This window comes from Hibiscus syriacus, unplaced genomic scaffold (assembly GCF_006381635.1).
Source record: "Hibiscus syriacus cultivar Baekdansim isolate YM2019G1 unplaced genomic scaffold, ASM638163v2 tig00111440_pilon, whole genome shotgun sequence".
Lineage (NCBI taxonomy): Eukaryota > Viridiplantae > Streptophyta > Magnoliopsida > Malvales > Malvaceae > Hibiscus > Hibiscus syriacus.
The window spans coordinates 546121-571598 of record NW_024063094.1 but is presented as its reverse complement, the minus strand read 5'-3'; the positions used below and the strand labels follow the sequence as shown (position 1 = coordinate 571598).

The 25478-nt window shown below is 33.1% G+C and overlaps 1 protein-coding gene across 1 annotated transcript; it reads left to right on the top strand.

Annotated features, from left to right (window-relative positions):
• Positions 1-4577: 4577 nt before the first annotated feature.
• On the top strand, positions 4578-5717 carry LOC120163281 (transcription factor bHLH94-like). The gene is made up of 3 exons (XM_039173253.1): positions 4578-5009; positions 5091-5495; positions 5607-5717. The coding sequence occupies exons 1-3, from the start codon at positions 4584-4586 to the stop codon at positions 5700-5702; spliced, it is 927 nt and encodes a 308-aa protein (XP_039029184.1). The 5' UTR covers positions 4578-4583; the 3' UTR covers positions 5703-5717.
• The last annotated feature ends 19761 nt before the right edge of the window (positions 5718-25478 follow it).

The following is a 25478-nucleotide window of genomic DNA, read 5'->3' as shown; positions in this document are numbered from 1 at the left end:
TTCTACTGTTAATCTCAGTCGTCTATTTTCACTCGTCTATTTGTCCTAAATCTATGTAAAACTAAAAAAAATTATAATATGTAATTGGATATATATATATATATATATATAGTTGAGTAAAACCGTGTATACATAAGCAGGATATGAGCTGTTATACATAAGGAGCCCTAAGAGAAATAAGTTCATTAGGGGACAAACCCTAAAACCAGAGCTGAGGAGTTGGAGGGGATGACTTCAGTGTTTCCAGCCCGTTGGTAACAACAAAATCAATAACCTTTGAAAAATCTTTACCTTATATATATATATATATATATTCAAGGAACCAAATCAATGGACTGGCATATTGTTCAACCCTAAGATATGACCAAAGGGCTAAGTGTTTCGACAATGTCCCCCAGTGATTTTAATGCATCTTACCGACTCCCTGCGGAACGGGGCATGGTATGCATGCATCTGATGAGCTCTCTCTCTCTCTCTCTCTCTCTCTCTCTCTCTCTCTCTCTCACGAAACTATAATTCAAAGGGAAACTTTTAACTCCATAAATGAATGTACAAATCAAAAAGAAAAGTTTTTGAATGGTCGTGTGATGTTTTAATTCGTTTAGTTGCTACGTGCAGATATTTAGTTTTGACTTTGAAGATAATAAGTTTTAGGATATGCTCGGGGGCCTTAATATTGTTCCATTGTTGACCGAGTCCTATGGAAAAGACTAATGCATATAAGGTACTTCGCTACCATCCTTGGATCCTCTCCACATGTAACAAATTTGTCCCTCAAATTTTGAATCTTGACATTGTAATCAGAACAACCTAGACTGGAAGGATTGACCCAAATTTAGTACAAACAACAAAAGTATTATACTCTCTACCAATTTGGATGAGTTTTGCTCTAGGGCCTCCCAACAACGAGTAGCTTCAAGATTACGTCCCGCGGCTTATACGGAGTCACTTCCTCACAACTTAATAATTAACACCTTTCATGTAATAAGCCTATGATAATTCGAGCCTAGCCTACTGAATACTATATCTTCTCTCATGTAAGAGTGGCCACGTGACTATTGGACATTCTGAATATATAATACAACTTTCTCAGGACAAGATCAGACACTCTTCTCTCCTCTTATCTCCTTCTCTCTCTCTTTTTATTCTCTCTCATAATCGTCTTTTCTCACTCATTTATACCATGTCGACTAATGATTTTCTGTCAAAATCAGAAGAGATGAATCGATCAACTACAAATCGTAGATTAAACTTCTCAATTTCCCGACGTTGAAACTACCGTGAACTATTATCCCACTTGTGGACCATACAAAAAGTACTTGAATTTGGAGTTTGATCTTAACAGGTTAAGATTAATTTATACCTTTTATAAACTTAAAGAATGCATATATTTGGCATGTTTTGGCAGCATGGACTAATATTATATACGCTATGAGATTATGCGTAGTATACATAAGTAATGTTACTTGTATTGTTTCTATCATGCATTGTTGTTTTCTTTGGAAACTTGTCCCATGCATTGCCTGGTAATAAGGACACGAAAATGATCAATAAATTAATAACAAACACAATTAATTATATTAAGTTCCATCCGATTTGTTCTTTATTGGAGAATTTCGTGAGTTGGAAAATAAGGTTTAAAAATATCATAATTTATTTTATATTTTTAATCTTTGTAACAAAATAATAATTATAATATTTATAAAAAATTACAACTATAATAATTGTAACAATAGTATGATTTATAATAAAAAAACCATTCTTATTCGTGATTAAAACAATAGTGTTAGTAATGTTTTTTAGTTTTTTTTCGACTGATTTAATTTCATATTAATTCGTGACATCAATTCAATAAATTACGTTATTTTACTAAAGATATTATAAATAAATAACAACATTATGAACTTTAAATTAATATTAATAAATATATTTTAAATTTATAATCACAATTAACATATTTATTTATCATATAATTAAATTAATACCGTGCACAAATCAAAATATTACTACAATTAATACAAAAAAAATCAACCATTATCAAAATATTACTACAATCAATTAACAAAAGTCGGTTCGTATTAGTAAAGACAAAACATTAGAACCGGAAGGGCAACAAAAAAAAAATACTACAATCAATACATACAAAAGCATCATCATTATTATTACTATCATACAAATTCGAAACATACAAAATCAATCAAAGATTTTCTTAATCTATTATCAATGTTTACTGAATTCAAATCTTTTAAGAAGAATGATAATTTTTTTTACTGTCGGTGTCACTTAATAAATTCTTAGATAACTAAGATTTAAATCAAAGTAAATATAAACTATAAATTCATAAATAGTATAGTAGCTCATTTTTTATAAATAGATTACGCGGTTACTTGAATTGTAAGTATGTGTGAGATAATCATTATTTAGACATTGAAATTAAAGAAAAACAAAGAGGGGAATCTAGCTTTGTTAATTTAATTATATATTTTATTGACCATTGGAGTGAATACACGAAGGCACAAGATATCGTTGATTAAGACAAATTTGATTTTTTGTTAGCATCTTATCAGTAATTAATTGCTTTAAGTACTATTAATTAGTATTCACGACAAAACTGGTTTAAATCTTCAATTATAAAAAAATTAGGGTTCATCCAAATTGGGGAGATGTAATCTTTTTAAAGATTGAAATTGTCAACGTATCTTTTAAATAACAATATTTTTTGAATAAATTACGCGTTTAGTATATAAACTATCAGTTTTGATCTGTTTTAGTACTCAAACTTTCAATTTTTCAAAACCATACCTAATGTTTAGTTTTTATTTCATTTTAATACTCTTCATTAAAAATTTAACCGTTTAGTACCTAAACTTTCAATTTTTTTAAAATTTAAGTTTTTGGTACTAAAATGAAACAAAATCTAAATATTAGGTATGGTTTTAAAAAAATTGAAAGTTTAGGTAGTAAAATAGATAAAAACTGATAGTTTAAGTACTAAACTCATAGTTTATCCTATTTTTTAAAACACTCAAACTAGACTACTAGAGCCAGTTGAGTCTAATTTTTTGTTTATCTGATTTTCCTTTTTTTAATCCGTTAAAAAAATTTCATTTTAATGAAAATGAAAATTTTCAATATTTAATTTCTAAAATGTATTTGATAATTATATTAATTCCTTAATATAAATTATTTTGAAATATCAGGAATTTCACCATTAATTCCCAAACTATATATACTCTAATATTATTATTTTTGAAATAAATTATAAATATAATGGTTATTTAAACTTAATTTAAAAAAAAATCAAGTCAACTGAAAAATTAATAATGTTTTAGTTTGACAAGTTTGATGTTATATTTATAATTTCTAAAAGGGGATTTGATCCAAAATTAATTGAAGTTGGTAAATAAATATCCTGCATCATTTTCAATATTAATTTCAAAACGTCATTTTCATATTCTTAAATTTTCTTTTTTGCAAAAATAAATTTCATTACATAACACAATGAATAGACCGATGAAAAAGTTCAAAAATGAAAATCTCATTGTTATGCCCTTTTCCATTGTTTTTTTCCTCTTTCGATAAACCGATAAAATAATCTTTAGTCTATGAATTTGATATTTGGTTTCAATTTGGTCCCTAACACTTTTTCTGCCCACGTTAATCTTGAACTTAAATTTTTAGCCATTTTGATATCGTGTAATTTTATGATTATTCCATCTTACATAATATCAAAGCATTGGATGATAAAAAAGACTATTTTTTTTATCAAATTTAGAGAATAATGTTGAAAAGAAGAAAGTTCAGGGATTCAATTTAAAAAATCGACATGTTTAAGTGCTAAAGTTTAGAGAATAATATTTTTATTTTAGGGTAAATTATGTATTTAATCATTCATATATTCTTGTGGTTCCGTTTTGATCACCCAATATTTTTCTTTTCAAAATCATATCTAACATTACGTTTTGGTTATCTTTTGGTCACCGTCGTTAAAAAATAAATAGAAATGCTACGTGATAATTTTTTTTTCCAATGATAACATGATATTACCTTATGATGACATGTCAGCATCACAATTATTTTTTAGTATAGCCATCGGTTTTAGATTTATTAATCGACTAATCCGGATTGGGCATGCAGAGGCAAGGGTGATCATCCCAACCCAGTTTGCTCCATTCACAAACGCTATGATTCAAACACATACTTGCCTAAGAGATCTAGTGTCTCATCCCATTAGACCAACTAGTTGTTAATTTTTTAATGGAACACAACATTAAGTACGATTTCAAAAAGAAAAAAAGTAGTTAAGTGACTAAAACGGAACCACAATAACAAATGGATGACTAAATACTTTACTGTTTATTTTATTATCTTGGGGTTGATCAAATGCCTTTAAAAAGCTCATTTCTCCGACCCAAAGTTGGAACCCTCAAGGCGAACACCTTTCTTTGTTTTTGTTTAGACATAATACCAAACTCTTTTTGTTCTTTTGTTCTTGTTTTGGGTATCTTATTTAAACAAATAAAAATAAAACCTTTCTTTTTAGCTTTTTTTCCTGAAAGAAAAAACAGCAGAGAAAAGTGAAAATGGGACTAGAAGCTGTAGTTTTCCAGCAAGATTTGTTTAATTACAGCAACAGATATCTCTACAGCTTGTTAGGAGGGAATTCAAGCTATGAAGACAAGCATTTTTCTCATCACAATCAAACATCTGATGAAGCTAATAATGATTTCGTCAATGGAGGTTATTGGGTTTCTTCCTCTTCACCAACTTCAGTTGAAGCTACTAACAATGGTAATGGATCGTCCTCCTGCGTCGTCGACGGCTTGGCCGTGGCGGTCGAGACGACTTCGACTCGTCCCAAGAGACGTCGGCTCAGGACTCGTAAAAACAAGGAAGAGATTGAGAATCAAAGGATGACTCACATTGCAGTTGAGCGCAATAGGAGGCGGCAAATGAATGAATATCTTTCTGTTCTTCGTTCTCTCATGCCTGAATCTTATGTTCAAAGGGTATTTTTCATTTTTCTCTTTCAACTTAACTAGCTAAACAATAACATATATATGATAATCATAAGTTTTTTGTTTGGTCAGGGTGATCAAGCGTCGATCATCGGAGGAGCTATCAATTTCGTGAAGGAGCTTGAGCACTGTGTCCAATTGTTAACTGCTAAGAAAGAGGTGAAGGAAAGGTCAGATGGAAGTACTAGCGGTTGTTCATCACCTTTTGCAGAGTTCTTCATGTTCCCACAGTACTCGACTCGGGGTGATAATAACTCGATCCCGGTGAACGAATCGATGGCGGCGGAGACTCAACCTGCCACTGCAGACATAGAAGTTACCATGGTGGAGAACCATGCAAACCTCAAGATAAGATCAAAGAATAGTCCGGCACAACTCTTGAAATTGGTTTCGGGTTTGAACAGTATGCGTCTCAATATCCTCCATCTCAATGTCACCACAGTTGATCACACTGTACTCTATTCTCTCAGTGTCCAGGTTAGCAAGTCACAGAAAATAGTATATATATATATATATATATATATATATATATATATATATAATCTTTAGATTTGTAGTATAATTTACTGTAATTGGATGTGAATGCAGGTAGAAGATGACTGTAAGGTGACTTCAGTGGATGACATCGCTACAGCATTAAACCAGTTGCTAGGTAGGATTCAAGAAGATGCTATGTTGAACTGATTTAGGCTAATTTACCATCAACTGTTTTAGAAAAACTACTGCTGGTTTCACCAGAATCATGTAATTTTCAAATAAATTAAATTTTATTTTCTATTCTCCTAATTTTTTTCTCAGCAAGGAATATTTTATCGATGATCATTAAAACTTAATTGTGTGCCTCTTAAAAATCTCTCTAACCTAAATAGAGGAAAAGAGTGCACCCCAAGTCCAAAACAAAACTAAAACTCAAAAACACCGAATCAGCCACAATACACAGAGCAGCAGACTATTAACACACCTAAACAGCTATGACAGACAAAACTAACTCACTAAACAGCAGGCAAGAAAAACGAAGGGAAAACCCATCAATAAGAAAAAAACAGACTACCACCATGCTTTAAAAAGCTCAGTCCTCATCGGTCCTGCCTTCGCTAAGAAATCTGCCATTGGATTTTTGAGTTCTTGGCACGTAAATAAACTGCACCCCGAACTATCTCGAACCATTCCATCAATTTCATCAAAGAAATTCCACCATTTTCACGGTCTTAGTAATGGGAAAGCAATCCAATTCAGAACAATCTGTCTCTTTAAACACTTGCAATGTCGTTTTAACTGCTAGGCCAGGATCGCAAACTGTCCTATCTAGTCCGTCATACAATCGTTAGTGCAAATTTTCTTTACAAGTGATTAAAAGATAATATTTATTTAGAATCTTTTTTAGTCATTGGTAAAGTACACACATCCTGCAAATATAACTACTTGAACCTAAAATCTTTAGGAATAATAACATATTCTTTTATCGTTAGTGTATAATTTAGAAATTTATTCTCGAGATCTATTTAATTTCGTCAAGGTATATATAATTGAAATAATGTAAAATGAACCAAGGAAGATGCTTGATTACTATATAGCTTTACAGATGGACCACTAAATCAAATTATAATTAACAAAAATAAAGTGGTAAAATAATCAAATTTTGGTTAGGGACAATTTTATAATACGTAGACTTTGTTTTTTATTTTTAATGTGTCGCTTTTCACATGCATTGTAGAAGAGTCTAAAGTCCCCATGTAGGTGAACTATAAAATCATCTAAGATTTATTTTTTTTTTCTATTGAAAAAGATTTTTTTTTTATTTTCTAAAAAATTCTAATTTCATATATTGAATATAGTGGTAGAACCCATTGTATTTAATAAAAATTTAAATTTCAACATCCAAATTCAAATATTACTTGAATATGCAATTTTGAATCCACAAAATTGTATCAAATATTCATAAATATTTAAATTCATAAATATTCATAAAATTTTAAATTGTATCAATAAAAAATTGGATCAAATATACATAAATATTTGGATATGTAATATATGAATAAAAGAAAGAATCGGATATACATAAATATTTGAATTCATAATATATGAATCAATAAAAAATGAATTGAATGTTCATTAATGTTATGGTACACAAAGATAATGACAATATAAACGAACGCAAAGTAAAAAAGAAAAAAAATGAGATACTAAAATGTCACACCCCTAATTTTCAAATTAAAATTTATTAAATAAATTCATTTATTTTACGGACTAAAATGTAAGTTTTTGGAACTTTTTGAGCTAGTTTTGAATATATATGAAATTTAGAGACTAACCCCATAATTTTCCCATAACTCACCTTACACCCAAAATAAAATAAAGGATAGTTGGGGAGGCTTAAACATGGACCCTAGGGTTATGGCCTAAAATGCCCTAACCACTAAGCTAGGCTTATAATTATGATTTTAAATAATAAAAATATATGTTGTAATAAATTGGTTTCCGTTATAACCTAAAACCAAAGAAGATACCCCCAATTTTAAACCAAAACTCATTCTCTCACCAAACCCAATCGTCCACGCTGCCTCTCCGTTTAGCTTCCTCCGACCGACGATGTAGTGCACCTTCTTGTCCAGCGAGCTCGACGTCAATCGACGATCCAACCCCAACCCCCAGTTTACCGATTCGATCACCGTTTGTCGTTGTTTGGAAAGAAATCGTTCGATCCTCCTCGCCTCGGGTCATCGTCGCAACTCATCGGTTGGAGACACCGCCACCTCCAATCGAAGCGTCAGGCCACCGCGAATCAACCCTGCAAGCCACTCTTCTCCAGCTGCCGCCGTTCGTCATGGAGAATTTGATAAATTTTTGTTGAAACCCTATCGCTGCTCGATGTTTCTTCAATTGTGGCCACCTCGCTTATCGATTCACCTCATCGCCGCCACCATTGGACTCTTCATCTACGTGCGATCAAAACCCAACTGGTGGGTAGCATCGTCGTCGGCGTTCTCATCGTCCACCGAAGGTAAGCTCCTGATCTCATTTATCTTGTTAATTGTTGTGGTTTTGGCTTATTTTTGAGTTGGTTTGGCTTGATAATGGTGTTTGGATGCTCCTGGAGTGCTCAGCAGTCGCCTTCGACCTCGTCGCCACCGCCACGTGCGTGTGGGGCTTGTCCTCACCTAGAAAAGCCTTCTAATACGGTCCAGGTGGATTGAACCAGCCCAACCTGGTCTGAACCGGGCCTGTTTAACCCGACCGAGTCAACTCAAATCAAATTGAGTCAACCTGAACTGATCTGAATCATTGACTTTGACTTGACCATGGACTTTGACTTTGAACGTTGACTTTGACCAAAAAGTTAAATTTTTCAAAAAGTAATATTTTATGTTTTTCGACTTCTTGAGTCTGAATCCGAAGTCTGTTTTGCCAAATTTGAACTCGGTAAGCTTTTTTCTGACATTTTATCTCCAAATTCAGTATGAATTTTCACGTTTAAGTTCCATTTCTAATGTAACTAGTTTGGCCATTTACCCGAGATATTATGGGATGTGGAATTAAAGTTTGAGGGTGATCAAATGGATTTTAATTGGTTAACCAAATTGGCTCAAAAATCGAGATAATACTTTACTACCCCTATGCATGCTTTATGGTACATGTTGGTGATTTGGTAATGCATGATTGGAGTTATTGATCAATTACATAGAGTTAATTATTGATTGACTTGAATTGAATACGATATAAAGACAGTAAACCCAATAAGACTCAATTGACTCGTGTAAGGAACTAGAAGATCAATAAGAGATAAATCTAAGTTCAGTGATTTAATAAGTAAATCAAATAATCTCAGGATACGTAAATTTTGATTAATCTCATTAAAGGTTAAATGTCAGAAATACTTGGATAAGAAACTACGAAAATACCCGTGTGATGTAAAAGACAAGGATTTCCCCTGAAAGTGAAAATAACCCTATTAATTGCTCATAACCTCTGAGATGGTAAAAGACTTAGAATTCTGATTCTTGAATAAACTCCTAAAGACTAATTTGCCTGAAGTAATGTATATGTCAAAATTAAATGAAATGACTGAAATATCCTTGAAATGGGAAAATGAGCTAAAAGTTTTAATTACTGAGCGAACACTCGAAGGCTAAATTACCAAAAGTACTTTACACGTCTGAATTACTCAAAATGACTATATTATATGACAAAGTTGAATTGAATGGAAGTATTTTACGTATCTGAATTGTTGAAACGGTTGAATTACTCTGGAAACTCTGAAATGACCGAGATAAACTTGTATACTAAATGACCTAAGTACCTTCAATGTCCTAGAATTAAGTGGATGACTTGGATAAGTCTTGAAACGCAAATGAACTTATATGTTGTACTGTCCATAAAGGTAACGAGCCACAAATCAAGCACGTCAACATTTCTTGATACCGTTGCAATAAAGAAATGAAATAAATACTATTCAAATACCTTCTCATCTCCCTAAGATCCATTCAACGATGATTCTGAAGGCGATCAATTCAACTTGAGCAATCGATATTAAAAAATGAATAATGGTGAAGTACATCAGTCTGAATGATTGGAAAGTATCGAATTGTTGGAATTTGTTAGTTTAATTTGACTCGAAATCCTGATAATTTGATATTAATCCTAAATACTATAAATTATTGTTTTACTCTCATTGGGTTAAATTACTAAGAATTCTTCAAGAAACCAAAATGTCTAAAATGCCTCTGATTTCCTGAATAATGGAATCACCCCTATCATATCTGAAATCTCAAGTAACTCTGATGTAAAAGATTCTGAATACCTTCCTGATTACTTAGTGCCTTCGAAAAATATTTGAATACTATATAATCTTGATAAATCACTTCCCAAACGACTGATGAATCTGTTAGCTATCAAACCCCATATTATAGGGATCTCATTTCTGAAATTCAATCAGTTTGCAGAAGTTTCATGTTTTCATGCTTGATAATTGCTACGTACCTCTGGAAAATAATTGGATCCTCTAGTGTGTTCCTTATACGCCATATAATTGTTTTACCTGTTTTAAAATATGTTTTTTCGAAATTACAGATTTACTATTTATGAACTATGACTACATGACATGTGTTCTCTGGTTACCTGTTTTCACTGAAAATATAATTGTTCCTGGTTTATGGATCATGGAATCTACTGTTTACTGTATGAATAGATTATTGGGATACTATCTGGGTAGGATTATGGAGTATGGAGGTTCAGCTTTGATCAAGCTGGTAATTCCTTACGGACCTAAGATAGTCCTTGGGTAGGCGATAAGACCTCAAGGCACTCCCTTAGTATGAGGACTATATTTTGGTGTACGAATGGAGGGCATTCATGTGATTTAAATTACTACATTGTCATTTTTACAATATTCTACTGGATCATGATTTTGATATTAAAGTTATTACTCAATCTGATTTCTATTGGATATTGTATGGGTAGGAGTCTAGAGTACGGAGATTCATCTTTGATCAAGCTGGTAAATCCTTACGGACCTAAAGAGACCTTTGGGTAGGCTCATAAGCCCCAAGGTATTCCCTTAAGGTGGCTCATTTGCTATGTGCTTAGGGTAAGTCCTTATGGATGAAGTTATGGGTAAATTGTATATCGGTGTTCGGTTAGAAAGATTATTGTGGTTTTAAAATATGTTTTAAACTACTAATGTTTTTAAAGGATTTGTACACATTTATCAGTTTTGTTGGAACACATTAGACTCTCCAATTTAATCTTCTGAATATGTCTCTCTCTGAATACTTCTTTCAGACCGTAAATTCATGTTTGTAACTGAAGACTTAGCTAATTGAATCTGAATTCACTGCTAGAATCTGATAATGACTGTCCTGCTAAGGAATTTATGCTTTACTTTATACCCGATGACCTATTGCATTCATCTGGTAGTTTTGTATTATTGAGTTTCCCAAAGCTCACTCTTTACTCACCATTTCAAGTTAAAAGAATTGATTTAGTGTAACTATCAACTTCAGTTTTTTATATATATATTGAGTCTGTAAATTGTATGATTTTAATTCTGTTTGTAATATATGAATGATTTTCTAAACTTGTATTTTATTTTTAAATTTTTTTATGATTTTACACATTTTAACAAAAAATTTAATTTTTCCTGGATTTTTATTGTGGGTCGCTATGGTAGGCCTAATGTGATCGGATCATATCGGGTCACCCGCATCTGTATGATTGTATTACATTTAGTGGCATCAGAGCTTAGGTTGAGTCAAGTTTTTCTGGGTAGACCGACCGATCGACTCTCATAGGATGGCTGATCAGTATATGCCCCTAGACTATAACCATACTTCTCTAAGCCGGAACTCCAAGGTCGAGTTCCTCTCTGTAATAAGCTAACATAAGTTTTACATCCGTTAGGACTCGACCTATGCATAAAAGGAATACCAGTAACATTTTTCCAAATTATGTAAAGTGCCTCATAAGTAATGTGAGAGTTGCTTAGCTGAGAAATTCTGACCCGACTTTAGAAATGAAATTGGAATATGTTACCCCTCTATGAACCTAACCTCATAGCCAAGGTCGAATTGTTTTCTCAAGGATAATTTTGTTATGATTCTTTTATTAGGATGAGTCAGAATGTATATTTAGTTGGTTAAGGATTAGTAGATGACCCACACTTTTGTAAAAGCTACCTGAAAATATTGAAGAATTGCTTAAAGCTTCACTTCTTCCTTTCTATGACTTGAGTGAATTTCGAGGACACATTTTTTTTAAGGAGAGGATAATTGTCACACCCATAAATTTCAAATTAAAATTTATTAAATAAATTGATTTATTTTATGGACTAAACTGTAAGTTTCTAGAATCTTTTGGGCTAGTTTCAAATATATAAGAAGTTCAGGGACTAGTCTCATGATTTTCCCATAACTCTCCTAACACCAAAAATAAAATAAAAGATAGTTGTGGAGGGTTGAACCCGTGACCCTAGGGTTATGGCCTCCAATGGCCTAAAAAAAGTCACATTGATAACATATTCTTTACATCTTCCACGAAATCCCTCAAAGGGTATTAATCAATAATAAGTATCAATCAAATTCAAGTCATGCTTAAATACGGACGTACAAAGCGATTTAGTCTTCATATCGGTAAGGTTATTATAAGTACCAATTTTACTCAGTGTTGTATGACCACAAACAATATCATGCACAAAATGATCTTGATCATGGGCAATATAATCATGATCATATCAAAGAATAATTTTTTAAAAATAATTAATCATTTTGTTCAAAATCACACTTTTTGGATAGAAACTATTAGTTGACTAATGGTAAATATTTGTTGCTGATGTACCATTTTTACATGTATTAAATTATTGACGTGACTCATGTCTTGTCATCACTTTTCGTGACGTGACATATGCCATGTCATGTCAGTAATAATTATTGATTATTAGTTAATTAATTGTTTCCATCTAAGAAATAATCATTTTTAAGAAAATTGAAATTGTGAGGATTAAAATGTTTTAAAAAGAATATTAGTCAAAATGACTATTCAAACAAACATAAGAGTGTATTTTGACATTATACCTAAATAAAATAAATTCTAACTTATCTAAATAATTTAATAAAATAAAAACAAATATTAAATTTGATCTCAACTTATCTAAAACACATATGAAGAGTCTTATTTTGAATTTTACTAAAAGTAATAAATAAAATTATTAAAAATTCATAATTATTAGAAAACCTCGTATTTGACTAATATCCAGTTTTCTCCTTAATTGTTGGAGAAAAATCTTGACGATTATAGTGAATAGTGGTTGTAGTTTTAGGGTTTTAGGAAACATTTTTTACTTTGGTTTAAAGGAAGAAGAAATAAGATGAGAAATTAGAAAATTGAAAGTTGAAGTCAAATATTTAAAATGAGGGTTACATTTGATGAGTTATTTTGAATTAAAACCTAGTTGATAGAAGTAATATATATATATATATATATATAGTTATGAGAATTAAAATTATTATTATATTAAATTACATCATTATATCTTTTAATTTTTTAACGAAACTCCACGACTATGGACTAAAATAAAAAAAAATATCGTTATTGATGAATTTGTTAAATTAATAACCAAAATAAAAACACGATAATAATTGGTTAACCAAATAGTTAATTTACCCTGACCGTTTTTAGTAGTAGAAAATGTTTAAATTTTAGAAATATTGTGGACGAGAAACAAAAACTTGAAAAATGCGGATGTTGACTATTTATTTTGAGATCTAAGTCATTTGTTATCGTACATGTAGAATTCATTATGCTCTTATAATGAGTTTCATAAAATATATTGAAAAAATATAACTCGTTATGTGAACTATATGAAAATTGTATAGAACTTATCATAAGGGCATGCTGAGTTTCAATTATTTATTATATTTTATGAAACTCGTCACGAGGATATAATGAGTTCCAAAAACACTATAACACGTGACTTAGATCCAAAATTAATTTCCACTATTTTTTTTAAATAGAGTACTTTGTATTATAGAAACAAAGTACACCTTATTAATTTCCACTACTTATATATCCTTAATTTTTTTCGTTTGGATTATTTTCCTAACGAAGCTGTAGACAAACTATATGTATTTGACCGGGTCTAAAATCATATGTTTTATGAAAGTCATATTGCACAACACATTTGACCATTTACTCGTATACTAGGTTTGACTTTTTTTATGTGTCGACTCGTTTGACCGAGTTTGACTCCCGAGCGAATCAGTTCAAATTCGTTAATCGTTACTATATATTCTTCAATCCCATATTTTCCCTACACTTCAATTCGCCATTGCTGAAGATATGTCATCAGCTCCCATTTGTCACTTAACTTCATGCAAAACTTGGGACGTCGATTTGCAGCACCCGGACGATGATTTCTGGCCATTGATGATACTCGAGATCAACATTAAGTCAACGTTCGTCGCCTCCCGAGAAGACGATGACGAAGACTGAAAGAAGTCGGCCACGGCGACAAATGTAATCCATGAGGAATCACACAACCTACCACTTGAGCAGTTATTAAACGATGTCGTAACGAACGACTGGAACGACACCAACATCTGGGACGCATTGGACTCGATGCAAATCCCCGTTCACCATTCCAAGGTAGACGAAATTGTCAGCTGTGTGCTTCGCATGGTGGGGAGGGAATGTTATAAGGACCGGAAGGTGTTGAGAATGCGGTGGAGATCGAGGCGTTGGTGGACGAAGAACCGAATTTCGTGGAAGGGGATGTGTATTGTATCGACGTGGAGGCCGATGATTTTCGGGAGAAGGCGGAGGCGTTTAAAAAGCTGAGGAAAGTGGAGGTTGTCGAGAATTCATTGTGTTCGATTTGTTTGGTGGAGTTGTTGGATGGTTCGGAGATTAGTGGTACACCCTGCTCTCATGTGTTCCATGATCGTTGCATTAGAGCTTGGCTAAAGAAATGCAGCAAGAAATTTTGTTCTAATTGTGTCACCAATTTGGACTGACTATATACAGCATTTGATTTGGTTTTGTTTATTACATTTTCAGTTCTTATAAATGTTAACGTCTTTGTATTTTCGATTTTCAATTGAAAATCTGTTTTCGTCCCTTAGAATTTTATAATTTCGCTCCTTAATATAAAATCTTCCATCTAATCCGTGATGTTGACGTATAGTGTGGTTCGTTTTCCTTTTCTTTCCATTGAGCATACACAATGCCTTTAGTTTTAGAATTCACAATCATCGGTTTTACTTAGTAAACCGGGGCTGACAGTTTTCATTAGAGATGTATTATTTTACGTTGATTTCGCTTTAATTATTCAAGGAATTACTCATTCAGGAAGGACTACTTGTCTATCTTGGTTCAACAGAGGACTTGGAATCAACCTGTCAAGATGTTTTTGGACAAACCGTTTCTTCATTGGTGAAAGATGTGGAAAAGAGCTCAAAACTACTGTTCAGATTGTAATGATTTCCACCACCCATAGTTGTCTTCCACTAGAGAAATAAGGTGAAATATGGTTCTTGTTGCGAAAGACGACTATTGGATAGAGCAAAATCGCAACTGATAATTTGAGAAAATAAAAAATAAAGATAAAAGAGACACAAAATTTACGTGGAAAACCCCTAAAATTATTAGGGTAAAAACCACGGGCAACAGTAGAAGAATTTCACTATGAGAAAATAGGAATTACAACCTCTCTCGATCTACCAAGGAGAAAACAATGATAATTATCTCTTGATAAAAATGAGAAAATAACTCTCAAGAAACTTTCTAAATTCTCTCTAGTATTGGAAGAAAGCTAGAATGCTTTGGGATGATTTTTGAAGCTAAATGAGCTAGGGTATTTATAGTTGAAGCTTAAGGACTAATTTGTAAATACCCTAAATTACAATGACTAAATTTGAGGTTTTACCCATACCTAAAAATCAACAAAAACTGCACCACTTTCGGTGCCTAATAATCCAATGCACTTTCGGTGCATTTGTTTTTTCAACAATCTCCCACTTGAAGATTTGATTGGAACAATCATATCTTCACACCATTCTTTCTACCTTGTACCTTCATGTTGCTTACGTTTCTGACAGGCCACAAGAGGATCGACACCAGGTAAATTTATCAGCATTGATCGCCTTCGTCATGAAATCTGCTATATTGTCTTTGGTATGGATCTTCTGCACATCTACCGTCCATTCTTCCACCTTTTCACGAATGAAATGGTATTGAACTCGTATGTGTTTTGTCCTTGAATGAAATGCTGGATTCCTTGCTAGATGCAAGGCGCTTTGACTGTCACAAAACAGAGAGACATACTTTTGATTGTGCCCAAGTTCCTCCAATAGCATCTTCAACCAAATTGCTTCTTTACTGGCTTGTGTAGCTGCTACATATTCTGCCTCTGTTGTGGATGTAGCAACAACTGACTGCAACTTAGAAACCCAGCTTACAGCTCCATCAGCAACTTTGAACACATATCCTGTTGTAGATTTGCTTTTATCCAAATCCCCTGCATAGTCAGAATCTACATACCCATTGATTAGTAAGTTTGATCCTCCGTAACATAATGCAACATTTGAGGTCCCTTTGATGTATCTCAGGATCCTCTTTACTGTATTCCAATGCTCTTTGCCTGGATTCGCCATGTACCGACTAACCACTCCCACTGCTTGTGCAATGTCTGGTCTTGTGCATATCATAGCGAACATTAAACTTCCCACTGCTGATGCATACGGTACTCGAGACATCTCCATCCTCTCTTTTTTACTTCTAGGACTCATACTGGAGGATAATTTGAAGTTAATAGGAAGAGGGGTAGAAATTGGCTTACAATCTTGCATGTTGAATCGTGACAAGATCTTCTTCAAGTAATTCTTTTGTGAAAGCCAAATCTTCCTATTACTTCTGTCTCGGTGAATTTGCATCCCTAGAATCTTGTTTGCTGATCCCAAGTCCTTCATTTCAAATTCCCTAGCCAGTTGTGCCTTCAATTCTTCAATATGATCTTTGTTGGGTCCTGCAACCAACATGTCATCCACATACAACAGCAATATAACAAAATCGTTATCACCAGACCTCTTGAAATAAGCACAAGGGTCAGCATTAAGTCTGTTGTATCCAAGGCACATAATGAAGGAATCAAATCTCTTATACCAACACCTCGGCGCCTGCTTTAGACCGTACATAGATTTGTTCAACCTATAAACCAAGTTCTTCTTTTCGTCTTCTTCAAAACCTTCAGGCTGGAGCATATAAATCTCTTCTTCAAGATTTCCATGAAGAAAAGCTGTTTTAACATCTAGTTACTCTAGATGTAAGTTCAATGTAGCACACATTGCCAAAACTACTTGAACTGTTGTTAGTCGAACCACAGAAGAAAATATTTCATTGAAATCAATACCTTCCTTTTGAGCATATCCTTTGACCACTAGTCTTGCACGATACCTCTCAACTTGATCATCACCATTTCACTTAATTTTGAAGACCCATTTGTTACCAATTGGCTTCCTTCCTTGTGGTAGTGGCACAAGGTCCCATGTATTATTTTTATGAAGGGCTTCGATTTCTTCTTGCATCTCCATCATCCACAGTGAAGCATCTGAGATGTTTATTGCCTCCTGGTATGTTGATGGCTCACCGTCCTCTGTTAAAAGACAGTATGCAATATTACCTTCTATAACATAATCTGAGTGCCAATTGGGACGTCTTCTCACACGATCTGATTGACGAGTTGTTGGAGCTTCAGAACTATCTGGTTCTTGTTCATCATGTGCTGGTTCTGCTTCAGAAGAATCTCCTTGTTCAACCTCTTTTTCCACATGTATCTGAGTAGTCTCTGACTTTTCAGTGCTATCATCGTCTTCTTTTCTTTGTAGTTTATCCTCTACAAAGATAACATCCCTGCTGATGATCACTTTGCGGGCAGTTGGATCCCACAAGCGATACCCCTTGACTCCATCAACATACCCCAAGAATTTGCATTTCCTGGATTTTGGATCCAACTTTGAAATTTCTTGGGCGTTGTACATCACGTACACAATACTTCCAAATACATGGAGGTTTGAATAATCAGCTGGTTTACCAGTCCACATCTCTATTGGTGTCTTCAGCTCTATTGCAGTTGATGGAGCTCGATTCACTAAATAACAGGCGGTATTGACTGCTTCTGCCCAGAATGATTTTTCTAGGCCTGCATCCCTCAACATTGCTCTTGTTCATTCTAACAAGGTTCTGTTCATCCGCTCTGCCACTCCATTTTGTTGATGAGTTTTTCCACTGTGAACTGTCTTTTGATGCCTTCTTTCTTGCAAAAGTCATCAAATTCTTCACTTGTGTATTCTTCTCCATTATTTGTTCTGAAACACTTGATCTTATTTCCAGAATCAAGTTCCACCCGCGCTTTGAAGTTTTTGAAAGTGGAAAATACATCTGACTTCTTCTTAATAGGGTACACCCAACATCTCCTGGAGTAGTCATCAATAAATGAGACAAAGTATTTTATTCCGCCTAGGGATGTAACTGGTGCTTGCCATACATCAGAGTGAACCAATTCTAGAACACTTTTAGCTCTAGAATTTAATGTGCTGAATTTCAACCGGTGCTGCTTACTTGTTACGCAATGCTCACACAAAGGAAGTGTTACCTTTGTTAAGCCTGGAAGTAGTTTTTGCTCCACAAGGACTTTCATTCCTTGTTCTGACATGTGTCCAAGTTTCTGATGCCATAACATTGCATAATCTGAACTACATGAGGCAACAGAGGCTTCTGCTTATAGCAAAGTCTCTCCCTTCAGCATGTACAAGTTTGCTGCTATCTTTTCGCCTTTCAGCACCACAAGAGCTCCACGAAACACCTTTATGATTCCTTTCTGTGTTTCAATCTTACTTGCATTATTATCCAACAATCCGTAGGATAATAAATTTTTCTTTAGGCCTTTCACGTGCCGCACATCTCGAACAACTTTAATTGTTCCATCATACATCTTCAATTTGATGGTTCCCACACCAATGATCTCTAAGGCATGATCATTGCAACTATACACAGATCCTCCTGAGACAGGTTCATAATGATGGAACCATTCTCTTCTTGAGGTCATGTGATATGTTGCTCCCGAATCAATGAGCCATATATCTGCAAATCGTTTTCTACCTTCCATGGTGGTTGACGCTTCACAGCATAGAGCATCTCCATCATCTGAAGTGTTTGCAGTATTGCCTTGTGGATTGGAGTTTTTATTTAGACTCCAACAATCCTTCTTCAAGTGACTCTTCTTTCCACAATGGTAGCACTTTAAATTCTTTTTGCTTCTTGATTTCGATCTACCATGTTTGTGACTGCTGCTTTGGCCACATTCTGTTGATCTCCCTCTCATCGTTGTCAAAGCTTCTGCTTGTTGCAGATTTACTTTTCTGTTTTCCTTGTTCTTGCGTCGATTTTCTTCTTGTAGAACAACAGCTGCAACGTCATCGAAGACTAGACTAGTGACATTATTGTTTGTCAAGTTGATGATGAGTTGATCATACGAATCCGGTAGACTTTGAAGTAGAAGTTCAACACGTTCTTGTTCTCCTATTTTACAACTTAAGGATGTAAGCTGAGAAAATAAGGTGTTCAGTGTATTTAAGTGCTCCGTCACTAAAGTAGATTCTGGCATACGGAGAGTGTACAATTTCCTCTTAAGGAAAATTTTATTGTGCAACGATGTGGCCTCGTACAGTTTTGTGAGATGATCCCATATCTCCTTAGCTGTCTTCTTCTCTTCGATGCTTGACAATACTTCATCTGCTAATGCTAGATGAAAGTTTGCCATAGCATTCCCGTCCATCTCGTTCCATTTGTTATCATCTGCGAAATCCACCGGCCTTTCACTGATAGCCGCTAGACACCCGTCTTTCCTCAGGATAGCCTTCATCTTTAATTTCCACAATGAGAAATTTTCTCCCATTGAACTTTTCAATATCAAATTTCGTTGTCATAGCTTCTATTTCGGATAGTTCCCACTATTTCACTATCGTGAATAGTTCTCTAGAACCTCAAAGAATGGGTAATACCTTCTTATTTTCTTATGTTAGAGGATCCATCTTTTGGTGGCAACCACAAAGACAATAAGCAGATATTACACACTCAAATCTGGCTCGGATACCAATTGTTGCGAAAGACGGCTATCGGATAGAGCAAAATCGCAACTGATAATTTGAGAAAATAAAAAATGAAGATAAAAGAGACACAAAATTTACGTGGAAAACCCCTAAAATTATTAGGGTAAAAACCACGGGCAACAGTAGAAGAATTTCACTATGAGAAAATAGGAATTACAACCTCTCTCGATTTACCAAGGAGAAAACAATGATAATTCTCTCTTGATAAAAATGAGAAAATAACTCTCAAGAAACTCTCTAAATTCTCTCTAGTATTAGAAGAAAGCTAGAATGCTTTGGGATGATTTTTGAAGCTAAATGAGCTAGGGTATTTATAGTTGAAGCTTAAAGACTAATTTGTAAATACCCTAAATTACAATGACTAAATTTGAAGTTTTACCCATACCTAAAAATCAACAAAAACTGCACCACTTTCGGTGCCTAATAATCCAATGCACTTTCGGTGCATTTGTTTTTTCAACAGTTCTAAATTATGTAGCACGGTTACAGTAACTTTAATTAATTCTTATGATTTTTTATTTTTTTTATTTTAAACTTTATTTTATTTTTAACGACTCGTATCATATAATTTTGAAATTTTTTATTTTTTATTTTTGTATCTATTTCTGTATTTGTCCTCGTACCTGTATCAATGAAACATAAATTCTAAATATTATATGCCCACTTTTAGCATATTTTTTTCTTCAAACTTATCAATAACAATGATAATGATAGAGAAGAGAGTTATTTTCCATATAGTAGTAGTAGTAGTAATAATAATAATAATAATAATAATAATAATAATATAATAATAATAATAATAATAATAATAATAATAATAATATATTATTCATTAGTTTTTTTTTAATTTTGTAATATAAATTATAAATATTTTTATAAAATTAATGCATTTTAAGTGATGCTATATATATTTATATAATATTTTATATTTTATATCATAATTAATATATTTTCATAAAATAAATATAAATAATATAAATAAAAATTTAAACTAAATATCATTTTATTAATTAAATAATAAGTATTTTGTTTCGTGTGGTGATTTAACATGAGACTGCTTTGGGTTTATAAGTTTGAATCTTTCTGGTATCTTATTCAATTTATTTTTTTATTAATTGATAAAATGATAACACATATCATTATCTTATAAAAAAAAATTTAATTTGGTAAAAATCATACATGACCTGCTGACTCAGCTATCATTAAACATATAAACATGTCACATTGCTTATCATTAACGATGGCAATTGCAATAAAAATATTATTAAAATTAAGTGACTACAATACAAATTTTAGATTTTAGATTACTGAAGTACAAATGACTTAAAAATTCAATGACCATTAATATAATTGACCCTTTTAAAATTCAAAGGCATGCCTTAAAAATTGAACCATAACACCACATTTTATTACTATTTATATTTGATATTCAAAATTTTATCCAATTGCCATACTTGTTTATAACATTCTTTTGATATATTTATGATTATGATCATTTATACAATGTAAAACTCTATTAGTTTTACATAGATTTAGGATCGTTATATGAATGAAAATAAATAGTTGAGATTAACTCCTTATTTTTTCCTTCAATGAATATCTTCTCATTTCCTACTGTTAACCGAAGTACAAATGACTTGAAAATTCAATGACCATTAATATAATTGACCTTTTTAAAATTCAAATGGACGCCTTAACAATTAAACCATAAGCCACATTTTATTACTATTTATATTTGATGTTCAAAGTTTTATCCAGATGTCATACTTGTTTAATATTCCTTTGATGTTTAAAGTTTTATCCAAATGTCATACTTGCACAATTCAAAATCCTTTTTTTTTTCTCTCAGCAAGTTAGATTTTATTAACAATAAATGATCAAGATTGGGGTCTCGTTACAAATCTATCTAATCTTATGTGGAGGAAAAGACTGCACCCCATTCAAGGTACAAATGACCAACATCAGAATACTACACGCCATACCCCTGTACCACAAGACAACCACAAATGCTAATAGAATCTAATAAACAATCACAAGGCTATCACATGAGCACAAAGCAAAACACAACTCCTAACAACCACACTCTGAAGCAATTAGCATTGATACGCACATACAAAACCTGCTCCACAACCTCAAGGCAGCCACTCGATGCCTACTATTCTCACCACGCTTTGAACGGCTCCAAGTGAAGTAAACTTTGTTTCGCCAGTTGATCCGCTAACCCATTACCTTCTTGTGGGACATAAACGAACTTCACCCTTGAAATTTGAATTGATAACTTATCAATCTCCTCGAATAAATCCCACCACCTCCATGGCCTCAAGGACAGATTTTCCACTTCAACGCAACTCGGGAGTCTGATTCGATTATCAACCTAAATTTTTTAAACCAACCAGTTTCCAAGAACATCATCAGAGCAGTTTTATTGCCACCAATTCCACAAAGTCAGAATTCACAGGGCCACAGGACCTGAGAATAACGCTTTAACATCTCCTCTACACTATCTCAAAACGCCTCCACAATCTGCTGTCGTATCTTTAAGGGCTCCATCCAAATTAAATTTCAAGGGCACCACACCAGCTGTGAATTCTTGGCAATTAAACAATCAACGGGATTGTTCCACCAATCAGCTTCATACACAAGTATATTATCGCTTATTGCTTTAATCCAGATAAGTGCCCTCATCTTGACAGTCAACAAGAGTTCCTTTTGAGCTGTAGCTTTATTTTCAAACACCATTTCGTTTATAGCTAACCACACACTCCATAAAGCCGCAGCGACCGAGATTAACCAGGCTGATTTTGTCGAACCTGTCAAGGAACTCGAAAAACAAAAGGTAAAGAACAAGTCAAAGCTTCTAAGAGAAGGCCACGCTATCAACTACCATTTACAGAAATTTTTCCAGAAGCAGTTTACAAATCTACAATGGAAAAATAGGTGAAAAGCTGATTCCACACCTGTTTTACACTAAGGGCAGCAGCTCGAAGATCCGTCTAATTTCACCCCTTGCTAAAAGAAACTCCTTCGTTTGTAGCCTATCTATTTTCAACATCCATAAGAATTTTCACTTTGGGCGGAACCTTCAATTTTCAAATGTGATCGAAAATTGATTTAGAACTGTTAGATGAGTGAAAATAAATAGGTTGAGATTAATTCTTTATTTTTTTTCCAGTGAATATGTTTTCATTTTTCTATTGTTAATATCAGCCATCTATTTTCACTAATATGATAGTTCTATATCCTTGTAAAGCTAAAATAATTTTATATCATGCTAGTGGAAAACTTTATAAAATTGAATATTACTTTAAGAGACATATACTCTTGTTTTACACTTGCCTTGAATGGGGATAAATGGGATAACATTGTGTCTGGTTTTAAAATTTACTATAAAGTGCTACTGACAACCATTCTGTGATTGTCCTGAGAACAATTGTCTAAAGTTTTCTTGTTTTGGTTCATTGTATCCAAAGTAAATTCTTTTTATGATTCCAACCAGTGAACTGTGCTGTAACTTTGGTTTGGAGCCAGTAGAATACAGAATAGCTGGCGTTATATAACAGTAACGGTGTTGTCTAAAACCGTTATTTCATGATCACGATATCTGCAATTATCACAATAATATTTATTATGTTCAGAATTACGTTAAATACAACGTAATCGAAAATGCAACTTCAATCCCAATTTAAATTTCTGTACTAAAGCAAAAACAAGTTGTTTTCCAGACGAAGAATCGTGGTTGGAGCTAGAAATACAAGTAACCCAATGGAGTAAGAAGGAGAACAAAACAAAGGGATGCATCAAGCTAAAATACCAGCCGTGGAAGGCACTTTGCTTCCACAATGGTGCTCATTTCCCTGCCACAAACCTCTCCATTCCCATAGTCCTCAACACTTTGTTCCAATCGTTCACGGGTTCCTTCAACAGAAAAATATATTTAAATAAAGGTATAATGTCAAAATTAGCCCTCCAATGCTTTTCCATATAGTCATTTTAACCTTTATTCTTTTATTTTGGAACATTTTAGTCTCGACGTTTCAATTTTTTGTCAAAATAGTCCATGTTGGACCGTTAGTTGACTATCAGTCAGCGCATGCATTGATGTAATATTTTCACACGTACTTAATTGTTGATGTGTCTCATACCATGTCATCACATTCAATGACGTGTTACATGTCACATCATCACCTTGAATGGCATAATATATGTCACGTTAGTAATTTAACACATCTAGAAATGTCATGTCAATAACATGTGTTAAACATTAGTCAACTAATAGTTTTTATCTAACAAGGGTCATTTTGACCAAAAATTAAAATATTAAGAACTAAAGTGTTCTAAAACAGACATGGATCAAAGTGACCATTCAAACAACGTTTTGGATTAATTTTGACATTATACCTTAAATAAACCCCTTTGATTTTGCTTTTGTGAGTTCCCCCACTTGGCTTCTAAGTGAACTCATAAACAATTAGCCCATAAAAAGAAGTCCAAAACTCTCTTCTTCTTCATCATTGCAAACCCTTTCTTTTTCCACATGGCTAATCACAGCAGCAACATTTTGGTTTTGTAGATGATAACATTGCTTTGCCTCTTGTCTGCCATGGCGAACTGTGTTTAGTTCAATTATCCGGCTGTGTTCAACTTTGGTGATTCAAACTCCGACACGGGTGAGCTTGTTGCAGCATTGGGAGACATATTGAACCCTCCTAATGGTCAAAATTACTTCAAGGCTCCTTCCGGCAGGTTTTCCGATGGTCGACTCATCGTTGATTTCCTAAGTAATACTCTTATCCTCACTTCAAATTATCAATAATAAGTGTGCTTTCATTATGCATAAAAGATAGGGTAAACTACAAGTTTAGTATCTAAACTATTACTTTTGTTCCGTTTTGGTACTCAAACTTTTTTTCTTTCAAAATCATACCTAACGTTTAGTTTAGGTTTCATTTTGATACTCTGCCGTTAAAAACTAAATAATGATGTTGATGTGTCACCATAAGATAATATCACGTCATCATTGAAAAAATAAAGAAAAAGGTGACGTCAACAATTTTGTTAATTTTTTAACAGCGAGTACCAAAATGAAACCTAAACTAAACATTAGACATGATTTTGAAAAAAAAAGTGGGTACTAAAACATAATAATTGTAATAGTTTAGGTACTAAACTTGTAATTTACCTAAAAGATATAATATGCTCCCCGCAACATGGAAAATTTTTATAGTAGTTTTTGGTTAAATTTAGTTTCGTTTTCTTTATTATGCTCACATTTGCAATTTAGTCCTTATGTTTTAATTCAGCATAATTTAATTATGATGAGTATTACAAAGGCCATTATGGGAGTGACCCTCCTAAACCAATTTGGTTCATTTACAATTTTGGGATTTGAATCCTTTACATTGTTTAAGGGATATAATACTTTCTAATGGTAGATTAAAAAAAATTGATGGTGGACACACGTATATTCACAATATAAAATTTTTGTACGTGAGTGAGCACAATCAATAAAATATATAATTAACATAAAAAAAATTAAATTTCAAGATGAACACTTACCCAACCTTAGAACAATGTGCAACCATCAGTGTCTCATTATACTATACCAGCTTAATTTTAAAAATAATATCAACTTAATTTTAATTTAGTTGATATAATTGTTATTGTAATATTCAAGATGACGTGTCATTAACCATGATTAAATATATAGTATTATTTTTCGATTTTTATAATTAGGGTGGGATTTGAATAGTTTAGATATTATATTAAAATAATCTCGTAAGGTTGATTTAAGTGGTAATCAACTTAA